This window comes from Suricata suricatta, chromosome 1, assembly GCF_006229205.1.
Source record: "Suricata suricatta isolate VVHF042 chromosome 1, meerkat_22Aug2017_6uvM2_HiC, whole genome shotgun sequence".
Classification (NCBI taxonomy): domain Eukaryota; kingdom Metazoa; phylum Chordata; class Mammalia; order Carnivora; family Herpestidae; genus Suricata; species Suricata suricatta.
Window position 1 is genome coordinate 192,464,769 of NC_043700.1, and position 22,379 is coordinate 192,487,147.

General features: G+C 61.5%; 1 protein-coding gene across 3 annotated transcripts in view; it reads right to left on the reverse strand.

The window, feature by feature from the left end:
• Nucleotides 1-22,373, reverse strand: part of SH3BP2 (SH3 domain binding protein 2) — a 34,507-nt gene extending 12,134 nt beyond the window's left edge. Inside the window, exons 1-3 of one of the 3 annotated variants that reach the window (XM_029949399.1) lie at nt 22,299-22,373; nt 7,457-7,506; nt 5,064-5,111 (exon numbers count right to left, since the gene is read on the reverse strand). In XM_029949399.1, coding sequence (XP_029805259.1) covers nt 5,064-5,086 — 23 coding nt within the window. In that variant the 5' untranslated portion in view covers nt 5,087-5,111; nt 7,457-7,506; nt 22,299-22,373. Of the gene's footprint in view, nt 1-5,063; nt 6,436-7,456; nt 7,507-22,298 lie in introns of those variants that run through there. The other 2 variants (XM_029949407.1, XM_029949390.1) reach the window with 2 other exon arrangements.
• Nucleotides 22,374-22,379: the final 6 nt, after the last annotated feature.

Genomic DNA, 22,379 nt, shown 5'->3' on the forward strand with positions numbered 1-22,379 from the left:
GGGGGGGGGGGGGGCGGGTGAGGGCCGCCCTGTCTCCGAGGGTTGCGGTGGGCTTGAAGCTGGAGTGGCTTGCAGGCACTGGGGCCCAGGGTGGGTCTGTGGGTCCTCCTGCCCCCTTCTCGGGCAAGTAGCTTTAGCATCTGCCGCCATGGACCTCCATGCCACGGGCCTCCACCCCTGAATTCCCTGCAGGAGTCAGAGGTCCAGTCTTTGGCAGCTCCCAACTGCTTGGGTAGACGTGGGCTCCTCTCCTAGGGGACCCCCAGGCTGGCCAAAGGTGGGGATGGTCTTGCTGGCCCCCCAAGCATCTACCCCTCTGCCTGCCGCCTGCACACAGCTTGCCGGGGCCTGGGTCAGCCGTGGCAGAAGGTAGATGGCAGCTTCGGCCCTGCTCCCACCCAGCTACACACCAGACGCCACTGCCTGCTTTCCTGGCCTCCACTTCAGGCTGGCCCTCGTGCCCCTTCCCGCTCCACCAAAAGGCTCCATCCCATCCATGTGCCGCGTTCACGGTGCCCTCGCCAATCCCTACCCTGGCAGTACACTCAGCCCTCAAGGCCACCACCTCCCCTTCCTCCCCTCCACCCCGTCTGGGCAGCCCCCACCAACTTGTGTCAGGTCCCTCCCCTGCTTGCAGCACCCCCATCACCTTCTCCCCCACCCACACAAGCCATTCCCATCACCACTTCGTTCCAGAGCTCCAGGGCCTCCCTCCTGCCCCCTGGTCTTTCCAGATCCAGCCCCCACGGATCTTTCTCAAGGGCTCTCCCCCTGCCCTCCACCTCCCATGCACTTGTGCCATCCAGACCCTGTGGCTCCTGAATCTAAGACCCAAAACCACCAAGCACCACCTCCAGGCTGCAGTCTACACTGTTTCCACTGCCTCCACTGAACAAACACAGCCCTCAAGAATTGGTTCAAATGAACACCAATCCTTCATTAACATCTCCCAAAACAGGAGAGGAAGGAACGCACTCTATCAGGCCAGCATTACTCTGACACCAAAGCCAAAGGCATCACAAGAAAACTACAGATCAACATCTCTTATGATTATAGATACAGAAAGCCTCACCAAAATACTAGCAAATGGCATTGAGCACCATGTGAAAAGGATTCTACACCAAGCCCAGTGGGAATTACCACGGGAATGCAAGGGTAACACTTACAATTCGATGATTGTAATAAATCATACCAATCAAAGGACAAAACCTGCATGGTCATCTCAACACACGCAGAAAAAGCATTTGACAAAAAAATTGACTTTTTTTTTCATGATAAGCACAACACTCAACAAACCAGGAATAAGCGAAAACTTCCTCCACATGGTAAAGGGTGTTTACGAAAAATCCACAGCCAACAACATACTCAATAGTAAAAGACTTACACCTTTCCCCTAAGAGCAGGGACAAGGCAAAGACGCCTGTTCTTGCCACTTTTACTCAACCTTGTACAGAGGTACAAGCCAGTGCAATTATGCAAGAAAAAGTAATAAAAGGTATCCAGACTGGAAATGAAGAAGTAAAACTATTCACAAATTAGATGGTTATGTATACAGAAAATTCCAAAGAACCCACTAATTATTAGAACCAATAAATGAGCTAGCAGGATAGAAGAGGAAAACACAAAAACCAGCCCTACTTCTATAGACGAGCAATGAACAATCCAAAAATGAGAATTAGCTCAAGCGTTCCCTCTTTCAGATGGTCTTCCCAACCTCTAGGGGGTCCTGTGTCCCTCTGTGGGGTTAGCACACCCTTCCCTCCACCTAAACTGACCACACTAGCTTGTCACTGTCCCCCATCTTCACCAGTACAGGCCCAGCACAGAGGGGGCACCCAGGGAGTCCCAAAGCAGGCATAGAATGTTGGCCCTGGTGGGTAGTGGGGACTGCAGTTGCGTACAAGGCATGGAATGCCAAACTATACCCCCACCCTGGTGTACTGCATCCTCCCCCGCCGGCAAGGACACCAGCGTGTGTGCTGCGGGAGGATGTGCAAATCCCACCGCTCCTCCCGGCCCCTCGCCTGTGGGGAACTGGAGGGGAGGGGCTGGGGCCATACGCAGCCGCACTCGGGCCCACCTCAGTGGCCAGGCAGGTGCAGGCCCGGGAGAGGCTCGCTCTTGCCTGGCCACAGCCTGTCTCTCAGGTGGGTGCTGACTAACCTGGGTATGGAGGGTGGGTGGAGACAGAATCAGGTTGTACTCTACCGTCACCTCCCCGAGGAACGTCCTCGCTGCAGGGACAGATGCCAATATCCTCAGCTCCTCTCCAGGGGATGGACAATCGAAGGGGAAACCACGCTAAGACCCCCAAATCCTCCGACCCCACCTGGCCCCGCTCTGCACCAGTGGGTGAGCGGGGCTGGCACCTGACCAGCACCCAGTGCCAGGCTGGGCTGGGGCAGAAAAAGGGAAGGAAATGGTAGCTGAGGGAAAGGATCATGATGGGCCTGGTGGCTGTGGTGACCACACAGATTTTGGGGACTTTCAGCCCAGTTCAAAGACTCCAGCTCCCCTGGTGCCTGGGAAAATTGAGGGGAGCCCCCCGCCAAGAGACACCCATACTCCTGGCCAACCTTGCCCCCCTGGCTACCTCCCTCAGTGTCCATGAGGTCGCCCCGATGGTTGAATTCCACTCACTCATTCCACGGGCTCATCAGTGGGAAGCCTCCGTCCCTTCCTCTGCAGGGGCAGACACACCCATAGGGACCCCTCACTGTGCTGCTGGGGGTACCCACGGAGCCACCCTGGGTGGGAGCTGTCAGGGACAGTGCTGGAGGCCTGGGTTCAAATCCCACCAGGCCTGTCCTCTGCTTTTAAAGTGAGCACAGTGGGGCACCTGGGTGGCTGTCAGTTGAGTGTCCAGCTTTGGCTCAGGTCTTGATCTCGCGGTTCATGGGTTTGAGCCCCGTGTTGGGCTCGGTGCCGACAGCTCAGAGCCTGGGGCCTGTCTTCAGATTCTGTGTCTCCCTCTCTCTCTGCCCCTCCCCTGCTCATGCTGTCTCTCTATCTCTCAAAAATAAATAAAACATTAAAAAAGTATTAAAGAAAAAGTGAGCACAGAAAGTCCTCAGAGTCCCCTACAGAGGAGGGTGCTGAGGCCACCCACGGAGCCAGCCATGCTGGGAGGGGCTCTGTTCCCTGTATCTCAGAGGGCCCGACTGGGGCAGGATTCTGATCACACGAAGGTGGGCGTCAGAGTGGCCAGCATGCTGGTGGCTGCCGGGCTCCGTGAGCCCTTCCAGACGGCCTGTGGTCTTCGGAAGGCGGGCACCTCAGGCACATGCCTGGTCTCCGCCCCTGAACTCACTTGACCTTCTCTTACAGTAGAGATTCGTCTAGGTGACCAAGGAGCGGGCTAGGGGCAGAGCTGGAGGATGCAAACCGCTCTGTCCCACAGACAGTCCTCATGGAGTTCCACGAAGCACAGGCTCTGGGGCTCCCTCTGCCACGGGCTGTGAGCCCCAGAGGGCTGTGGTCACGCGCACAGGCCCACATTTGAGTGCCATGGACAGTGAGCCCGGGCGGCTGTGCCTGTGAGCTGCATGGTGCACATGCAGGTTAGTGTGCATACTGGTGTGTGCGCATGCGTGTGCGCGGGTGTAATCCCCTGTGGGGAGCCGAGCAGGGGCCCTGGAGGCTGAGCTCCTGGGCTCTCCTCTCTGACACTTGCAGACATTGCCCTGACTGTGGTGAGAGGGCTGGGGCCTCGTGTGACCACAGTGTCATGGGTTCCCGTCAGTGGTGGGTCTGCCCGGAAAGGGGGGGGGGGTGGGACCTCCCACCCCAGTGAAGAGGAGACCAGGTCCCTGAATGCATTCATCCACACACTCACACCCACACAGACACACAGGTACACACACAGACACCTATGCATGCTGATGTATGCCCACTCACACAAATATATGCACACGTACACACTCATATGCACATGCTCACTCAACTGACACACTCATTCTTAGACATGCACTCATTCTCACACACGCTCAAGCTCACTACGTATTTATACACGCATGTATAGACTCACACTGATACACACACACGCACTCATTCACTCACTCGTATATACACACACATGCCAGACCCTTTGTGGGTGACCCCCACACCCTAGGCTGTCAGAATCATCATCACCACCCTCCAGGCCTGCACGGGTCCAGGGCCAAGTTCTCTGGACAGTTCCTGAAGTCCCACGGGCTCAGGGCTTTATTCCCGTGTTACAGACTAGAACCCGGAGGCTGGAAGAAGCGCCCCAGGCACTCACCACTAGCCAGGCTCTGCTTCTCAAGGATCAGCCCACATCATCATCCCAACACCCCCTGACGTGTGGGCCAGCGTCATCCCCACGCCACCACCGATGAAGACACCGAGGGGCTGAGGGGCTGAGTCACCTGCCCGAAGTTACACATCCAGTAAACAGCGGTGGTGGTGGCGGCGCAGCGAATCTCCAGGCACAGCCACTCCCCCAGCCAGGCCCCCTGCAGGCGCTAGGTGGCAGTGGGTGAGCAGCTCGGCACACCCAGCCTCCAGCCCCTCTGTTTTCCCCTTTCCCCTTTCTGTTCCCCTCCCCCTTTCTCTTCCCAGAATCTTTCTCCACAAGAGAATCAAAACCAAACACCTCTGCGGGGTTGGGGCGGCAAGCAGCCCTGCCAGAGGGAAGGGACAAGACCCAGGCTTCAGGAGGAGAGCCCCCCGCCCCTCAGCTCCATGCCAGGCTCCCAAGTAGCTGTGCACACGCGTGTGCACACACACACACGCACGTCCACACTCACACACTCACTCAATGTGTGCGCACATGGGACCTCGCAGCATACGTGGTGGGAAGGCGCCCCCCTCGCCCCCCAACCCGGGCCCCCACCTCCCTGCCGGCTGCAGCTTATGTTGGGGGAAGAGTGTCCCAGCAGCAGACTCCCTCTTGGGGTCCCCACTGTGCCCATCCCGGTTCCCCAGGGCTCTCTTCACAGCCTATCGCCTCTGGGGTCCAGGGCTCAGCCTTGGGAACAGTTCCACAGGCTCAGGGCCACGCCACCTCCCACACCCCCGGGTCCCAGGGCAGCCACACTGACCTGAGAGCACTGGCCCAGCACATGGTTCTCGTCCTGTCTGTCGATGGCCTAGGGGCAGGTGTCCGGAGACCCAGGGAGGCCATATGGTTCAGGGGCCATAGGGCGGACCTGCAGCCCATGTCCCCCAGGCGGGGAAGGCCCGGTGCCCCGGCATTGTCCTGGGCACTGCCCAAGTAGCCGTGTCTACAGCTGCCTCCTGCTGACAGCCGCCCGCTGCATCTGGGGCCCGTGGCCGCTGGGCTTCCTCCCCACCAGACTTCCTGTTGCCGGGTCCCTGGGCAGCCCCCGCTCGCCAGCACTTCCTGCTTTCTACCCTCCTGGGTCCTAAGGCCCAAGCGAGGCCCAAGGCTGCACCCGTCAGTGCTGTTAGGCCTGCTGGGGTTTAGCGACCCCTGCCCCTATGTCCTACTGCAGAGACCACAGCTCTCCAGGTCCCGGGGCAAGGCCAGCTTTGTCCCCTAGGAGGAAGCCCCCCACTGGTGCCGGACACTCACTTCCTATGGCCACCTCTGCATACTTGGCTTCTCTCCAGAAAGCCACCAAAGCCCCTTCCCAGCCCTGGGCAGTCACACTGTATCCCCTTGGCCCCAGAAGCCCCCCGCCCCAAGGAGCAGATGCTTATACCCAACGCAGGGAGTTCACTACGTCCACCTCTCTGCCCTTTGACATCAAGGGACCAAGAGACCAGGTTCCGAGCTCATCCCAGGCATTTCCTGCCACCCTGTCTCCCCCTCTACCACAGGCGTCCCCCACATCCCCAGCCGGGCATGGCCTCCGTGACAGAGCCGATCACCGCCTCTGGCAATCACTGATCTCAACACCAGGCTTGCTGAGTATCAGAGCGTGCTCCTGCCACTGCCCCCTCTGGCCCCGGGTCCCATCAGAATGTGACCCTACGCTGCCCCACAGAGGCAGGGTTCCTCGCCTGCCCAGATCCACAGCCAGAAAGTTGGGGAGCAGAGACTCAAGCCCAGGCTGTTCAGTGCTGAGCCCCCACATCCCCAAGCCCTCCTCTCCTAAGCTTGGGCCTCAAGGTCATACCTCTCCCACAGCATCCACCGCCCCGGACCTCTGCCCAAGCCCCCGTGCTACCTGGGGGCCTATCTGGGGTCACAGGCCACCTGCTGTCTCTTCAAGGACGTGGACCTTGACTTTGGTGTCTGAGCTGTCCACAGATGGGCACCCTGGCCTCCCCAAGTCTAGGCCAGCCTCAGTGCCCTTTGGTGGCCAAGGGCAGACTGTGCTTTTGGTAGAAAGCTGGCCACAACAGACAGACAGATGGTAGCAAGGGGAAGGTTAGGAGGAGGGTTTCTGCCCTTTCTTCCCCTCGGCAGCCTGCCCAGGGCAGAGAGAGGGCCCAGAGCACGACTCAGCTGGACGCTCAGCTGACCTCTGTCCTGTGCCAGCTGTGTGGCCTCACATCTACGTAGTACCTCTGAGCCTTAGTTTCTTCATCTGTGAAATGGGTGCTGAGGGTTGAGATAAAATAGCAGGTGAGGAGCCCCTGGGCCATGATCTAGCCAGGACAAGCCAATAGGGCAGTTCTGGGCCAGGGTGGGGGCCTCAGCCTCAAGGGGCTATGAGGTCAAGAGAAGGTGGCCCAGCAGGTGCTAGATCGGGAGGGGGCTGGATCTGACAGAGGTAGGTGGAGTTTGCCCTGGGGGAGGCATGGGGGGCGGTGCTCAGGTGAGGAAGTCAAAGACAGGACAGGGGCTCAGGGCAACGTCCCAGGGTGGGGAGGGATCCAGGGCCAACAGGTGACCGAGGCCCAGGGAGGCTGGGCTATAGGCGTGGGGGCGAGAACCGGGAGCCAGCCACACTCCCTGGGATGTCCCGCCCCCGCTGGACAGACAGAGGATAGGTGAAGAGGCCTGAGGTCCAGGCAGCAGCAGAGCTTCCCCTTGCCCTTGCGCCCCTTGAGGGCCCCCAAGCACCTAAACACAGCAGAGGTAAGAGTGGCCAGAGGGCCATGAGGGGAATGGGTCAGACCCATGTTGGCCCCTTCTCCAACGTTCGTCTCCCTCTGGGAGGTGGACGTCAGGAGTCCTGGGCTGCTATGTGACCTTGGCAGGCCCCTCTTCTCTGGGCCTCAGTTTCTCCATATGCCCTCCTACCTCCTGAGGCCACTCTACCCTCAGAGTGAAGAACACTGCCATTTATATTCTGAAAACAGAGGGCTCTCCAATAACTGCAGCTCCGTGACCGTTTCCGGTGTGCTAGAGAGAGCCGCGGAGCTGAGCCCACGCAGCATCCCAGCAGCGAGACACGTGGAGCACGGCTGTGGTCTCTAGCCCACCCGGCCCTGGGTGCAGCTCCTCCTCCTGCCCCCAAGCAGGTGCCTCAAAGTGCCAGGCTTGGGGACCACCCCACCGCCCCAGACGTAGGGCACTTACCAGAGTGGGTGGGAGTCAGCCAGCAGGGCCAGCAGGAGCCAAGGGTCAGCCTGAAAAAAAAGAGAGAGGGGGAGCTTTCACTCTGGGTTCCTGGGGTCTTCAGCCTGCCCAGGAGCAAGACAAACACGTCACACAGCGTGACCTCTGCAGCCGGGCAGTCGGCCTCACCCGTGTGCTCACAGCCGGTCCTATCATGACCTGTGCTGACCATGAGGACACTGTCATTCAGAGATGCTGGCACCAGCCAGGCTGACAGCCAGAGAACGGAGGGGCGAGGAATGGAAACGTGTCCCTGGGAACCCCGGCCTCGGGTCTCCTGCAGGCACCCTGGGCCCCTGGGCCCGACCTGGTGCCCACCTGCCACCTTCAGGGGCAGCGCAGGCACTAAAGGTGCTGAGGAGGGCCTGCTGGGCTCCAGGGAGGGCCTGGGCCCAGGGAGGGCTGGCTGGCACCCACAATGGGGAAAACGTCAACTTCTCAAAATAAGATGCTTTGTATCAGCCTCTCCCGCAGGGCCTGGGTCCACCTAGAGCCAGCTCTAGGACCCCCAGCCACAACCCCCCTCCCTTCTCTGAGCCTCACTCTTCTCTCCATGCTAGATGCTACCTTCAGGAGCAGGGCTACAAGGGTGGTACCGGGCAGAGGGAGTGGGTGATGTAGAGGACAGGGCCTGCCCAGAGTCACCCAGTGTAGGTGGGGGGCCCCAAAGAGAAATGTCTAAGTCCTAGTCCCCAGCAACTACGCATGTGACCTGATTTGAAAAGGGGCCTTGCTCAGATAGTTAGGGAGCTCATCCTGGATTAGCCAGATGGGCCCTAAAGCCAATGACAAGTGTCCTTATAAGAGAAAGAAGACATAGAGAAGAAGATGGCATGAAGACAGAGGCACGGATTGGAGTGATGCGGCCCTAAACCAAAGAAGCCAAGGATTTCTGTAGCCACCAGGAGCTGGAAAAGGCAAGGGAGACAGGATGCTCCTCTAGAGTCTCCAGAGGTAGCATGGCCATGCTGACACCCGGATTCTGGATTTCTGGCCTCCAGGACTCTGAGAGAGTAAATGTCTGTTGTTCTGGGGCGCCTGGGCGGCTCAGTTGGTTAAGCGGCCGACTTCGGTTCAGGTCATGATCTCATGGTTCATGAGTTCAAGCCCCACATTGGGTTCTGCGCTGTCTGTCGGCTCAGAGCCTAGAACCTGTTTCTGATTCTGTGTCTCCCTCTCTCTCTGCCCCTCCCGTGCTCACACTCTGTCTTTCTTTCTCAAAAAATAAATAATAAAACATTTTTTTTAATTAAAAAAAAAGTCTGTTGTTTTAAGCCCCCAGGGTGTGGTACTGGGTTAGGACAGCCTTAGGACACTATCACACACAGGGACTCTCCAAAGTCTTTTCCCTGGACCAACTTCACTTAAAGCCCAGGCATGTCCTGCAGGGAGAGGCTGGTCCTTCACGCTGCGCCCCGCTTCCGTGGGTGTCCAGCCGGATGGAGCAAACCTGAGTTGGCTCCCAGGCTGCGCACAGAGTAAGGGCCTAGCCCACCACCTCCTACCCCCCAAGCAGGGGCCTGGATGCCACACCCAGCTCAGACTCACCACGCTGGCTGGGCACCCGTCCTGCCTCTGGTTGGCACCCCTGGCCAGGCCCTCCCTAGCACATTGCCACCATGAAGCAGAGGTCAGCCTGGGTCCCTGGCCAAGTATGTGGGGCCTGCCTCCTGCTTCCTGCCCTGGGCCCATTAATCATGGCCCATTCCCAGTACCTGCAATTGCTTCTACCTGCAAACTAAATCCAACAAGTGTTCCCTCCTCCTTTGAAACACAGAACCATCTAGTATCTCAGGCCCTCCTCGGAAGTCTCCTGGTCAGTGGCACAGCCTGACACACCAGAGTATCACACGGATACCCCCAGCACTCCCCGATGGCCTGGGGCCCGCTGAACCCCGTGCCCCATGGCAGGGCCCAGATGGACAGATGGACAGGTGGGTTCAGAGCCATGGCAACACACACGGCCATGCCCCTCACATGACTGTAACTAGCACCTGCCTAGGCTGTCTCTCAGAGCCAGAACGTCCTTAGAGTTAATCTGACCCTGAACAAGAACCGATATCCAGTGTGGCTGCCACCAATGCCCATCCGTGGCCCAGGACCCCTCCTTTGTGAGATGAGGGGTAGCCGGGCACCGAGCAGGTATTCAAGATTGCCAACTGCAAAACAGAGATGAAGTGGATGCATTGGAGCCTGCCAGTGTCCCCAGAAAGACAGCAGCGTGCTGGGGTCAAGAAGGTCCCCAGGGTCTCGGGGCTGCCCAGGGTAGAGGCAGGAAGCGTCCAGCCACTCCTTTGTCCAAGGGGAGAGAAAATTAAGGGAAGTGCAGAAAGAGGCCCACATGCATGGCTGCCCCCCTGGGGCCTGGGCTTCAGGGCCAGGATGGGATGGGGGTGGGGCTTTTACTATTGGACACTTGGCCCGCCAGCTCTGTCCCCAGAGAAGACTCACTAGGCCCACACATCCCTGGATGCCGCACCAACCACACAGCACCCTGGAGCTTTCCTCCCCGCTGGCCTGGCGTCTCTGCCTCCGGCAAACATTCCCAAGCAGGGCAGCAGGCTGAGCAGAGCCGGGGCCCTCATGGGGTTGGGGGTGCCCCCAGGCTCATACCCAGGACAGAGCATAGCCTCCCAGAGGGTCAGGCTCCCCAGGAGGAAGCTGGGGCCTGGCCAGGAAGAAGCAGCACACAGGCAGGAGGGAGGACAGTGGGAGCTCCGGGCCAAGGTCCCCGTGTGAGGGACAAGGGCCACAGTGGGCAGGCTCGGTCTGGGGGGAGTTTGGCATCGTCACTGGCCTGAGCCACTCTCCTGCCTCAAACCGAGGGCCAGCAGAAGTGCTCAGGATTCATGCTTCAGTTCATCCCAACACGGACGAGTCTGAGCCTTTTAACTGCTTAAGAAAAAATGTCCCAGAGCGCTGATGTGTGCCCCGAGTTCCTGGCCTGTGCCCGTGGGGGCAGCCTGCCTCTCTGTCAGCCTCGCCGCAAAGTTCGACCCCCAAGAGATGCTCGGTGCTGCCTGCCCCTGTGGCTCCCCATGCGAGGGCTGCCTCCTTGGTAGGTGAGGACAGCACGGTGGCAACTGCACAGGCTTCCTTGGGGACAGGCCTGGCTCAACCCCCTCTCCTAAACTGGTGGCCCACTCTGAGCCTCAGCTTCCTCATCTGAAGAATGGGGTGGACACTTCGGTGTGGGGCTGTCCCGAAGACCATCTGGCACGCCGGTGGGCAGGGAGACACCAGGGTGCCTGGTCTCGGGGGCTCCATTGGCAGCACCGTCACCGCGGTCATGATGGGTCGGGGGAGCGCGCTCTCAAGCCATCCTGCTCAGAGCTGGGCAGCACCTTCCCATCGCGCCCCTCGGGGTCTGGACCCTTGACACGCCAGTCTCCCTGGCCACCGCCGGCCCCATTCTGAGCCACATTCCCGTAGTGCTGGGAACTGCATCGGGGGGGGGGGGGGGGGGGGACGCCGGCTACATGCAGGAGCCCTGTCCCAGCTCCCAGGAGAGTCGGCCCCTCCCTTCGCATCCCGCACCTCAGCTTTTCGGTCTGTCTGGGGACGACCTGCCCCTCCCTCAGCATCGGCCCCAGGGGACAGCCACTCCCCGGGTCCGCCTCCCACAGCGGCCCGGCCTGAAGCGGCGCGGGGCACTCTGTGCAGCCCGTCCCTGGCTGGCTGGGTGCCCCTCACTCCCCATGGCGCCCATTTGCTGAATCAAACCATTCACCTTGCCTCAAGCACGCCCACTTCCCCATCCCTGGGGGCCTTTGGCTACAAGGCAAACTCCCCACTTGCTGAGGCCGAGGCAGGGAGGTCATGAAGGCTAAGATGTCTTCCTCCCTATAGTCCCCTCTTGCCCAGAACAGGGGCCTTGGCGCCCGCCAAGCAGGGCCTGGCCCCTCCCCAGAGTGACTCGCCCCAGCCTGTGTCCCCGTCCACAAAGCGAGGGCAGCGGCCATCACTGACAGGCAGACGTGGGGCCAGACCGGCACCCTCACACCCCAAGCAGCACCTAGTGAGCCAGGCCCTAGGCCGACAAGGCTGCCCAGCACTGCTGCTGACCTTCCAGGGGTCAAGGGAACAAGGGTGGACAGGAGATCTGGTTTTTTGTCGGGACGCCCAGAAACAGACACGTCTCCTCGGAGGTCAGAGAGAAGCTGGTCCCTGGCCAGATGAGGGACCAACAGGGAGTACGACTTCCCAAAATCCAGCCTGCCCCCCCTCAGCCTTCCCAGGCCACGCCACACCGGCTCGCTCAGCACACGCTCACTGAGCACCCATCCTACTGGGCGGCAGAAGGCTCCAGAAGGCGGGTCAGGTGCTGGGTTCGAGGCCTGCCTCCCCAACAGAGGGCCTGGTTCCTGCCACCAGCCCCAGGCTGGCCTCCTCAGGGACAGAGGCCACCATCCACCAGACCCTCCCGGGGACCCCTGGGCCACACACACATCCCATGGAGACAAACTCCCCACTTGCTGAGGCTGATGCAGGGGGGTCATAAAGGCCTAGATGCCTTCCTTCCTGTAGTCCCCTCTTGCTACAGAAGGCCAGGCCAGTGCCTGGGATGTCCACCCGGCGCCAGTGCGTCAGCCCCATGGCCGGATGGTCCCCAGCTGCTCAAGGGTAAACACTCGGCTGTGGTCCCAGTGAGGAAAGGGAGGCTGGGCAGGCGGCGCCGCCCATGGGACCCAGAGCCCAGAGCCACCTCACCCACACTGCACGGCCTGGCGTTGCCTCCGAGAGGGGCTCCCACCCAGGTGGAAAACATACCAGCCCAGAGGCCAAGGGGAGGCGGGCCGCGGGCTCCGGGCAGGGGTGGGACAGACCATGTGGCGTGCTGGCGCATGCCACCCTGTCCTTGTGGGCTCAGGGTTTGCTTGTTTTAAACTCATGTCCAAAGCCCAGGGACAGCCCCATGAAGAGACATTCAGCCTGAGCCTGGCTCGCCGCTGTCAGTCCCTGCAGGGCAGGGAGGGCGCTGCTCACCCCAGGACAAGGCCTGGCAAGAGGCAGAAGCCAAAGTCTCGTGGTCTCCAGCGAGAACTTGGTAACTCCTGCGGGGTCTCCTGAGGGCTGGCGGGCTCAGGCGGGTGAGGACCACGGAGGCCGGAGGCCGGGCGTGCTCGGGCTGTGTGGACGGAGAGGTCCACACCAGCAGAGAGCCAATGAAGAGAGAGCAGGCCATCCCAGGAGCAGTATCCCCGTCAGAAAGCGGCCCCTCCAGAGCCACAGCCCAACCCCACTGGGTAGCTAAGAAAAGGGAGAGCAGGAAGTATCCCCCACTGGGCTGGGCTGGGCTGGAGTCCTGTCAGGGGGCGGGGGCGGGGGCGGGGGGGGGGCGGTCCTTAGCCCAACAGAGCTTTAGCCCAAGCCCCAGGTTCTCCGGGTACTGGGGCAGAGGGAGGCATTCAGTGCACTGCTGCCTGCTGGCAAACACCAGACCCTTCACCCCAGGATCCAAGCCGGCCCCACCCTCCATCCCATCTGCTGGGGAGGGAGCCACTAATGACTCATGTCCTTGTGACCACTATTCCACCCAGACATGGTGACACATCAGCCAGCATCCTTGGAGCAATCTTCCACATGAAGAAGCCAAGCACAGAAACCAATGGGGGGGTCTCCTGGATAGGAGGCAACTTGTGCAAATGGCCTGGGGTTGGAGTGGAGGGGCACCCTCTTCAGACAAGAGGGCCTATTTCGGAGCTGTTGTCAGGGCCACGAGCCCAGGTGAGTGTGGATGAGATTCCAGCCTGCGCCCCAGGGGAGGCCCCAGCTCAGGACCCCCTTCAGGCCTAGGCTCCGGTCCCAGGGAGACCTGGGGCAAGTCATTTCACACCTTAAGCCTCACTCCCTCATTCCCCAAATGGGCTTGTTGCTAATGATACCGTGAGGACCAAAGAAGATGGCTGACCGGAACTCTGAGTCAGGCACTTGCCCCCGCACTGGGTCTCAGGGCCCCTCAGGGTAGAGGGCACCGGCTCGGCCCAGATCTCAGTACCAGGGCAAGGGGCAACGAGGGAGCACAGCGGGGACGCCAAGGCCATGAAACCAATGCTAGGGCGGGATGCAGGTAGAGGAGGCAGCCAGAAGGCCCGGCCCCACTGCTCCTCACGGGAGCTGGAGTTAGAGACCAGAGATCGGCTGTCACGGACACACTGTAAGGACAGCAGCGCAGGCCAAGGCAAGCGGCTGCATGAGCCTCCACAGTGGCAGCTATTTGCCACGGCATCTTGGGCTAGGCCGCCAGGGACACAGCCTTGACCCTATAGCAGTCGTGGCCTTGGTCACTCCGCCATCTGTCCCAGCACCCATCTCGTTAGTATCTTTCCTGCCACGGCAGCCTCCCTTGGACCACAGGAAACCGCGGTGCTCCTTAGCACTTGACAACATGTCAGCGGTCAGGGCCGCTGCGTCAGGACAAAGAGCACGGGGCCCAGGGTCATGAGGTATGGCTTCCAAACGGGGTCCTCCCTGGACCCCTCAGTCACCAGAAACCCCAGGTCACCATCTGCCAGTGGGGTTCTGGCCTCCTGCTGACCCTGCTCCGGGCCAGAACCCAGAGCGGGGTGTCTACACAGTAAAATCCCTCCCCATTCTGCTCATTTCAGCCTTCTAGAATGAGACCTTTCTTCTGTTTTAACCCACTTACTGTTATCCTTTTATGCCCAACAGAACATTTTTAAGCTGTTTTCAACCATTTTTTCTTTGACACTATTGATTAATTTTTACTTTCTGAGTTTTTAAAATTGTATTACATTGTCTTCTGCTTCTGGTCACATTTCATTCATCAGTACATTTTACGTTGGCCTTGGGAGGTCTCACACCTGGGGCCGGGTCCTGCCCTCTCACTGCCGACCTTCTGAGGTCACCCACAGGCCAGGAAAGGGGAACATCCAGGTGACAGGCCAGCCCCCTGCCCAGGCTACAGCGGGCAGGGCCTGGGGGAGCAGGTCGTGGCCACTCCCAGGCCTGGGTCTCTGGCTGGACAGAGACAGGGACACAGACACAGAGATTGGCCCAGACGGAGGGAGCCAGAGAGAGGACAGAGGAAGAGGCCAGACCGAGGGGCAGAAGAGGGAAGGGGGAGGAGGTCAGCCCCCGATTGGAGGAACTGAGAGCAGTGTGTTCCTCCTCGGCCTGGGAACCCGGCTTGGGCGCTGGGCGGGGTGACTCACGGCCACTGGCTCCAGCCCCTGCCCCTCAGCACAGACCCCCACGGGGCCCAGACAGTTCCCAGGCGCCCGCACACTGCCCCGTTGTTCAGAGCCCCAGTGAGGAAAAGGGTCTGGCGGGGGGCCCAGGTTGGCGGGAAAGGGGCCCAGTCCTCAGTCTCTGCTGCGAGCAGTCTGGCCCTCCATTGGAGCGGGGGTTCTCCATCCAGCCGCCCTGCTGTCCTGCACACTGTCCCCTTTCCAAGGCCAGGTGTCCTGGGAGATCCTGTACCCCGGGCCCACCCCCACTCCTGGCTCTGAGCTGCAACTGAGAGGCGGGTCTCGGTTCTCGACGTTCTCAAAGGCGATCACACTCAGGCTCAAGTTCGAGGTCCTTACCCAGCTGGTGCTCAGCCATGGTGCACACCTCGCACCCCTTCCCTGACCTCCGCCCACCCCTGCTTCATAGGCTCCTGCCTGGTCTTCAGCCCCAGCTCGGAACACCCCAAGACACCCCCTGACGCCCCGTAATCAGGCCAGAGTGTGGTTCCCATAGGATTCTCAGAGCCTGGTGCAGGGCTGGCAGGGGGGCTCAGCCCGCTGCTGCCCAGGGATCCAGGCTAGGCCTTCCTGAGGCACAGAGAGCTCTGACCAGGGCCCCCAGCCACCACAGCCCAACCTGTGTGAGCCCCACAGCCCATCTGCCTGCTCTCCCCTCACCCTACCCCTGCACCGGAATCCCAGAGAGCGCCATCAGACTCCCCACCGGCAACCGCCTGGCCAGCCCTGATATCTGTCAGCTCGAGGGCCACCGCTGTCACCTCATGCTACGTCTAACTGAGGCTCCAGAGGCCAGCAGAGCCCGGAGCCAAGCTCTCAGATGCTGGCTCCTGAGGCCCCCTCCTGGCTGGGCAGCCTGCTGGGTGGGGGCGAGGGGGGACGGCTCGGTGGGCACTGTAGGAACACCCTCCCCTTTTCCAGGGAGACAGCCGTGGGTCACACCACCCATCAACACGGGAGGGTGGGGGGAGGTGCAGACTCAGTACCACCAGGGCCCAGTGCTACCCCATCTTACCGACTCTGCCTTCCCCACAGCCCCAACGGCCCCGCAGTGGAGAAGGTGACCCTGGTCAGCTGACCCCCTCTCCCCACCACACACCTAGCTCTCCTACACGTCTGATTCCCCTTCCAGCCCCCCTATTTCTGCAGAAGCTGCCTCACAGCCATTGCCACAAGGGGACCGCGCCTGGGCCAACCTCTGCCAGAGACCCTCCCACGCCCTCGGGCCGGACCTCTACACCCCCTCTGCCCGCCTCAGGCCTCTCCTTTAGAGCCTCCACACCAGCACACCACCGGGCCCTTGGCCTGGCCCCTTTTGTCCCCCTCCTGCCTCCGCTTTGAGGAGGCCCCATAGTTGGTGCCCCCCATGGCACTTCCTGTGACTTTCTTGGGTGCTGCCCACTAGCAGGGCCAGGACCACTCCCAGGCCAGGCACCCAGGGGCTCCGTGCGGGTCATTGAGGGGGTGTGTGACTCAACATGGACGCTGCTGGCTTGGGCTTGCAGTGGACAGCCTCCTCCCGCTTCCCAAGACCCCGGCCCCTGAGCAGCTGCCCCAACCCCGCCTCCTGCCTGGCTGTCCGGAAGCTTGGGTTTGGGGCAGGGCCCCCCTCCTAGATCCCCTCAGGAGTAGGGTCTCTTTCTCAACCGTCTTCCTTCCCTAGCAACTTCCTGCCCCGCAATGAACATGGCCACCACCAACCACAGCACTTCACCCTCCAGTTGTGGTCGCAGGAAAACGGGAAGACTGTTGTCAGAGAGCCCCTGCCCCAGGTGGCAGACCTTCTGAGGCCAGGCCCCCAGGACCTAAGAGCTGGGCACCAGACCAGAGACAGGCCCCTGACCTAAGGGCTGGGCATCGCCCTCCGACAACAGCAGTCCACGGCCTGGGACCAAACCGGGCTGGGAGGAGGGTTGGTCCAGAGTCTCCTGCCCCCACGCCCCCCTCCCAAGTAGCTCGCTGTGGCAAGGAGCCAGCACTGGGGTCGGGGGTCCCAGCCCTGCCACATACCAGGCAGCAGTGTCGGTATGTAAGGTCCCCAGAGGAGCATATCCTCCCTGAGCCGGACTGGAGAGACGGGAGGACCATGTGAAGGAAGGGTGACCGGTGGGGGCACAATACAGGCAAGATCCCGACGTAGGGTAGGCTGCAGGGAGCAGACACTAGGGCCTGAGTGTCACCGCCAAGCACCATCAGCTCTGACAGGGGCAGGGTGGGTCACCCAGGAGGCCTTGGTGGCCTGACACCAACTGCAGGGGCTCTGAGGCCCTCTGCTGCGTCCAGCTCACAGCTGGTCACCGTGCCTCCCGCTCAGCACCAGGAGTCACCCTGCATTCCTACAGGTCTGAGGCCTGGCAGGCCACCTCCCATCCCCCGCTGAGGGGTAGGAGACACAGCCGCTCCATCCTCTGCCCACCCAACTGACCCTGACCAGCCATCAGGGGACCCAGGGAGCCAGCACAAACAGCTTGGCCCTTTCTGGCCCCAAATAGGAGGAAAGGAAGCAGCTGGATCAGGGAAGGATGATCTTCAGGTGACAAGGCAGGCGCTGAGTGTCCCACTGCACCTGCCTCCAGCTCCGACACAAGGCTGCGGTCCTCACGCCTGTCCAGTGGGGCTTCTGGGTCCTTCCATATCGCTCTCCTGCTGGCTGCGCAGCCAACTCCACCTCGGGGACTGGCTCCTGGGGCCCCAAAGACCAGGTTCTCACCGTGGCCTGCAGTTCAGGGGAGCTCAGGCTGGCCCAATCCTGGCCCTGACACACATCTTCAGGAAGGAACAGCCACAGAGAAAGGAAAGTCTTCCATTTGGGAGGGGGGCGCAGGATACCCCACCTCAGTCTCCCCATCTGACCCGCTGGGGCCACTGAGAGCATCTGGCACCCACAGCAGGGGCAGGGCGGCCGGTGGGGTGGGCAGGGGTCGGCGGCATGAGGACAGAAACCTTTGGGCAAGGCCGCAGCGCAACAACCCGTGATTATCTGATCGGCGACTCCACGAACCCGGCAGCGGAGGCTTCCTGGATGACGCTGCACACTGGTCTCAGAGGCAGAGCAGACAGTTAAGTGCAGGCAGGTAGCAACAAGCCAGCTCCAAAGAGGGCTTGGCCCTGCCCTGCCCCCCCACCCCTACCCGGTGCCACCAGCCCAGCGACACTCGAGGCCTTCGGGAGTTTCTGGAATGTTCCATGGTGAAACCTCCCCTCCTCTGGGCCAGGCCTATGTGGGCACCCTGTCTTTTACGAGTTCTCAGTGAACACAGTGACCAGAGAGGGGACTAGGAGGCCCAGAGGAGGCACCCAGTTACGGACCAGAAAGGGACCCCTAAGCACCAGGCAAAACAGACACTTATGTCTTTCATTAAACTGCTCCTGAGGGGCAGAGCGGCCGGGCTGGTGTCTGCCAGCAGGTTTTGCCCTCCACCTGCAGGCCTGTCTACTCCCGGCCCCCACGCTGACCAGGCCGTGGTGCACAGAGCAGCAGCGTATGCAGGGGGCAGAGGGCTGGGGGTGGCAGTGCTCGGAAGGGTCCACTTCTGCTCTGGAGACAAGGGCTGGAGCAGGGGGGCAAGGGCCCAGGCTTCCAGGCAGAGTCCCAGGGGGACTGGGAACCAAGCCAAGGCCCCATCCCACCATTCCAGACCCCAAGGTCTAGCTCTGACCTTCCCCCACCTTGCTGGGCTCCTAGTGTGGCTCGGCGCATGGGTGGGGCCTCACGGGCAGCCAGGGTGTGAGGACATATGGCCCTTCAACTGCAGAACAGGGCTGCTGGATCACATCGCCTCGGCAAGGCTGGAGGAGACCCTCAAAATGGAGCTGCCTGGAGTCTGGGGGCGCACCCTTGATGGGGCCCCTCACGGGGCTTGAGATGCCCACTATGAGGGCTCTTAGGCAGCATCTCATTTACTTTTCCCCAAAACACCAGGAATTCGAACTAGTTTTACCCTATTTCACACGGAGAGAACCCAAGTCCTGGGAGTCACTGAGACCTGAAGCTGATGCAGGTTGCCTCTGTGCTGGGAAGGAGCCTCCCCCCCCCCCCCCCCCCCCCCCCCCCCCCCAGCTCTGAGGAGCCCCCCACCCCCACCCCTGCCTCCACCAGCTCTGAGGAGCCCCTCATCCCCACCCCCACCCCTGCCTCCACCAGCTCTGAGGAGCCCAACCCAACCCCTGCCAACTCTGAGGAGCGCCCCCACCTCTGCCAGCTGAGGAGCCCCCCACCCCCACCCTGGCTAGGTCTGAGAATCCCCCCCAATGCCCCCCCCTCCGGGAAGCCTGCTGGGCTGGCTCAGTCCCCGCCCTCGCCCTCCGGGGAGCACACACCATCACCACCACCTCAGACTCTCAGACTCGGGGTGGGGGGCGGGGAACCTCGCTCCCTCTACAGGCTCCAGCAGGCACCCACACCTCACCCAGTGGCCTGGAACAGGCATGCTTGGCAGCAGGCCATCCCCACCCTGGGCTCAGTGCAATAAACATCTGATTCACAAGGAAACAGGGCACTTCTCGGAATCAGAACGTGGCTGCAAGGACCAGAGGTGTGGATACCACACGGGTGCCCTGCTCCCCAGGCCCCGCTGAAATCCCCAGGACACCGCCTCCCGCAACCAAGCACACCCACCCCATCCCGTGAGACCAGCTGGCAAGGACGGCTAGAACCGAGCGTGGCCAGCCTGCGTGGGCCGGGGTGAAGGACACCGCTGACCTGCCAGCAGGTTCCAGCGCCGTCTACAGTCTGGGGCAGGCTGGGCAGGGGCTGACCGTTCAGGTGGCCTCAGAGCTGGAAGTCACCTCAAACACAGTGAGGCCCCTCCCCAATGAGAGCCCAGCTCAGGTTGGCATTTATTTGACTTGCATTGCCCCTGGCGATCAGGTACAGCGCTGGAACCTGGCCCCCAAGGCCAGATTTCTCCGTGTGGGCCAGAACTGGGGGCTTCTTTCCCCTGAGGGCCCAGAAGTATCACAGTGTCACTCAGAAGGCTCAGGTCCCCGGCCTGTGGTTGAGAGGTACTCCCATCCCTCTGGCCCCATCCTGTCCACCCTGCCCTGCACGGCCCACAGAGGCGGTGAGGAAAGTGGTCCTGTCTGCCCACCTGCCTGCCGAAGGCTACAAAGAGCCCAGAATGTTCTCCCCACCACCTCTGGGACTTACGTGGTCCACACATGGGGCCCGCCCCAGCCTGAGAATGGCCGGTTAGGGCCACAGGAGAGATCCAGAGGCCTTGTGGAGAGAGGCAGCCTGCCCTGGGGGGCATTCTGAGAGTCCTCTCCCTGCCCCCGCCAAGGCCCCTCTGCCCTTTCACTTGTTGCCCCATTTGTGCCCTCACCATATGTGGAACACACCAGGCCACTCTGGTCAAACTGGTCTGCCCCCCCACTGCCAGCCTTTGGCCCAGTCTGTCACTGCCTCCACGGCCGTCCACCATGGCTCAGAGAGCAGCCCCCCTCTCTTTCCACTGCAAAGCCCGTCTGCACGGGCCACCTCCCCCAGCCAGGTTGCCCAGACTGGCCGCACTGCGTGGCATTTAAGGACCATGTGTGCATGTGCCTGGGACTTACTGAGGCCACCTACTAGTTTGCCAGTCACTGACCCTGGGCTTCTCACCACAGAGCTTAAGGACAGAAGCCAGGGGGACCCGCGTGGCTCCCCAGCCCTGGCCACTCCTCACAGATTCGGGCCTTTGCCAGGAGACCCAGGCGGAGCCTCTCCATGCCGGGCCCCACACCTGCTCCTAAGCAGAAGTGGTCCAGCTGTGCCTGCTGTCCAGCCTGGACCCCACCTCCGGTGGCTCATGGTCACTGAACACCAACCACGTGCCACTGCCAGCCCCTCGGACACACAGCACCAGTCATTAGATGGAGAGGCTCACTGCCGCGGCTTACAGATGAGGAAACCGGGCCTCAGCAATGATCTCCCGGACGAGATCACACAGCTGATGAATCGAGACGGCCACGTTCAAACCCAGGACCCCGCCACCTGTGACCAAGCTGGGCCACCTTGTCTGTCTGTGCTCTCTCAGGCTTCCCATCTGCAGGGCTGCCTGTGAGCGAGCATCCATGGGGGCAGGGAGGCACGTGAGGTGCTAACTCAGCACCTCACTTCCCTCTGTCCACGTGAGCACAAAGGGACAAAACAGATTGGCATCCCACCACCCACCTTCTCTCTCTCCTAGGCCCGTCTCCTTGGGGGGCTCTTTCCTGACTCTGTAGGCCGGAGGGACCACAGGGCCAGGGCCCAGTCAGCACCCTCTTCCCAGACAGCTGACAGGGACTGGCCTGGGCCATCTACCTGCCCTTCTGCCTGCTCCCTCTGCCCACTGGGGCCTGTCCCACTGGGTGTGCTCCAGTGTGGGACACAGAACCAAGAAACAGGGGTGGGGAGGCCGGGAAGGGGAGCTTGACAGTCTTTATGGTTCAGAGCCACCACCCCAGCCCCCTGTTCCACCGGGAATGGAGCCCTGATTCCAAGGGTCCCTGCGGGGGCATCCTGGGCAAAAGACACAGTTGTAGGAGTTCCAGCAGGTGATGGGGCCCGGCCCCCTCCTCTGCTTTTGCAGAGCGTGGCATGGACAGGACAGGGGGCTGACTCCCCAGGAGCTGAGCTGGACGCAAACCCAGGATCCTGTTCCCACTCCAGGATCCACCACGCCCCCTCAGCCCCCCAACTACTGAGAAGAAAGACTGCACATGTCACCGTCATCATCATAGTTGTCACTGCAAGTAACGTTTTCTGCACCCCTTTGCGCCGGGGACTGGCTGACGCCTCATAAGCAGGATCACACGTCTGTCATGTGCACAGGCACCCCAACAGTGCCACACAGAGCCCTCGTCCTAGGCCAGAGCCACCTCTGAGGGCGGGCCTACTGAAGGACCACCAGCCCACAGGCACAGACGAACAAATGGAGACACAGAAGGGAGACGTGAGGCGCTCGAGGTCACCAAGGGTGGCAGAGAGCACAGGCCCCAGGCTGACACAGGGCAGCAGGACTCAGTCCCCGTCAACCCTCTCAGAGGAAGTCACAGTCAGCACCACCTCACCAGGGGAAGCCAGAGGCCAGGAGCCGCAGGAAAATGCTGCGCTCCTAGAAGGGACTGCGCTGGCATGCAGGAAACAGTCCCCAACGCTGAATTCTCCCATCTACTCTACCATCCTCTCTGACATTCACTGTTTCCCCAAATAAGTCTCGGAGACTCCCAGGGCCAAGGATCTATCAGTCACTCACACTTCAGTGTGAATCAGCTCCAATAGGCAGCTTTCCTCCCACCTTTTGGATTACTGGGAGGAGGTGGGAGCAAATTCCTGCTCTGAGCCTTCGGGGGCTCGGACCGGTGGGTCCCCGGGAGGGGAGGGACTCTGTGGGGCCCGCGAGCCCCAAGGTCCCAGGGAAGCAGGGGAGGGGGTGCGGCGGGGGGAGCAGAACGAAGAGAGATACGCGGCCCAGACGCGACGAAACTCCCATCCACCCCTAGGCCTCCGGGGTACACCGTGCGCGCCCCCGAACCCGCGAGCTTCCCCCGGCAGCGGCGCCGAGGACCCTCGCCCCGGGAACCCCGGCCGGTTCGGGGGATTCGATCGCGCCTCGCTTGTGCCTTACCCGTGAGGCTCTGCTCCCGGCCCGCCGGCCCTGCGTCCCGGCGGCGGCTCCCAGCTCCGCCGCCAGGCGCTCCCGCCCGCG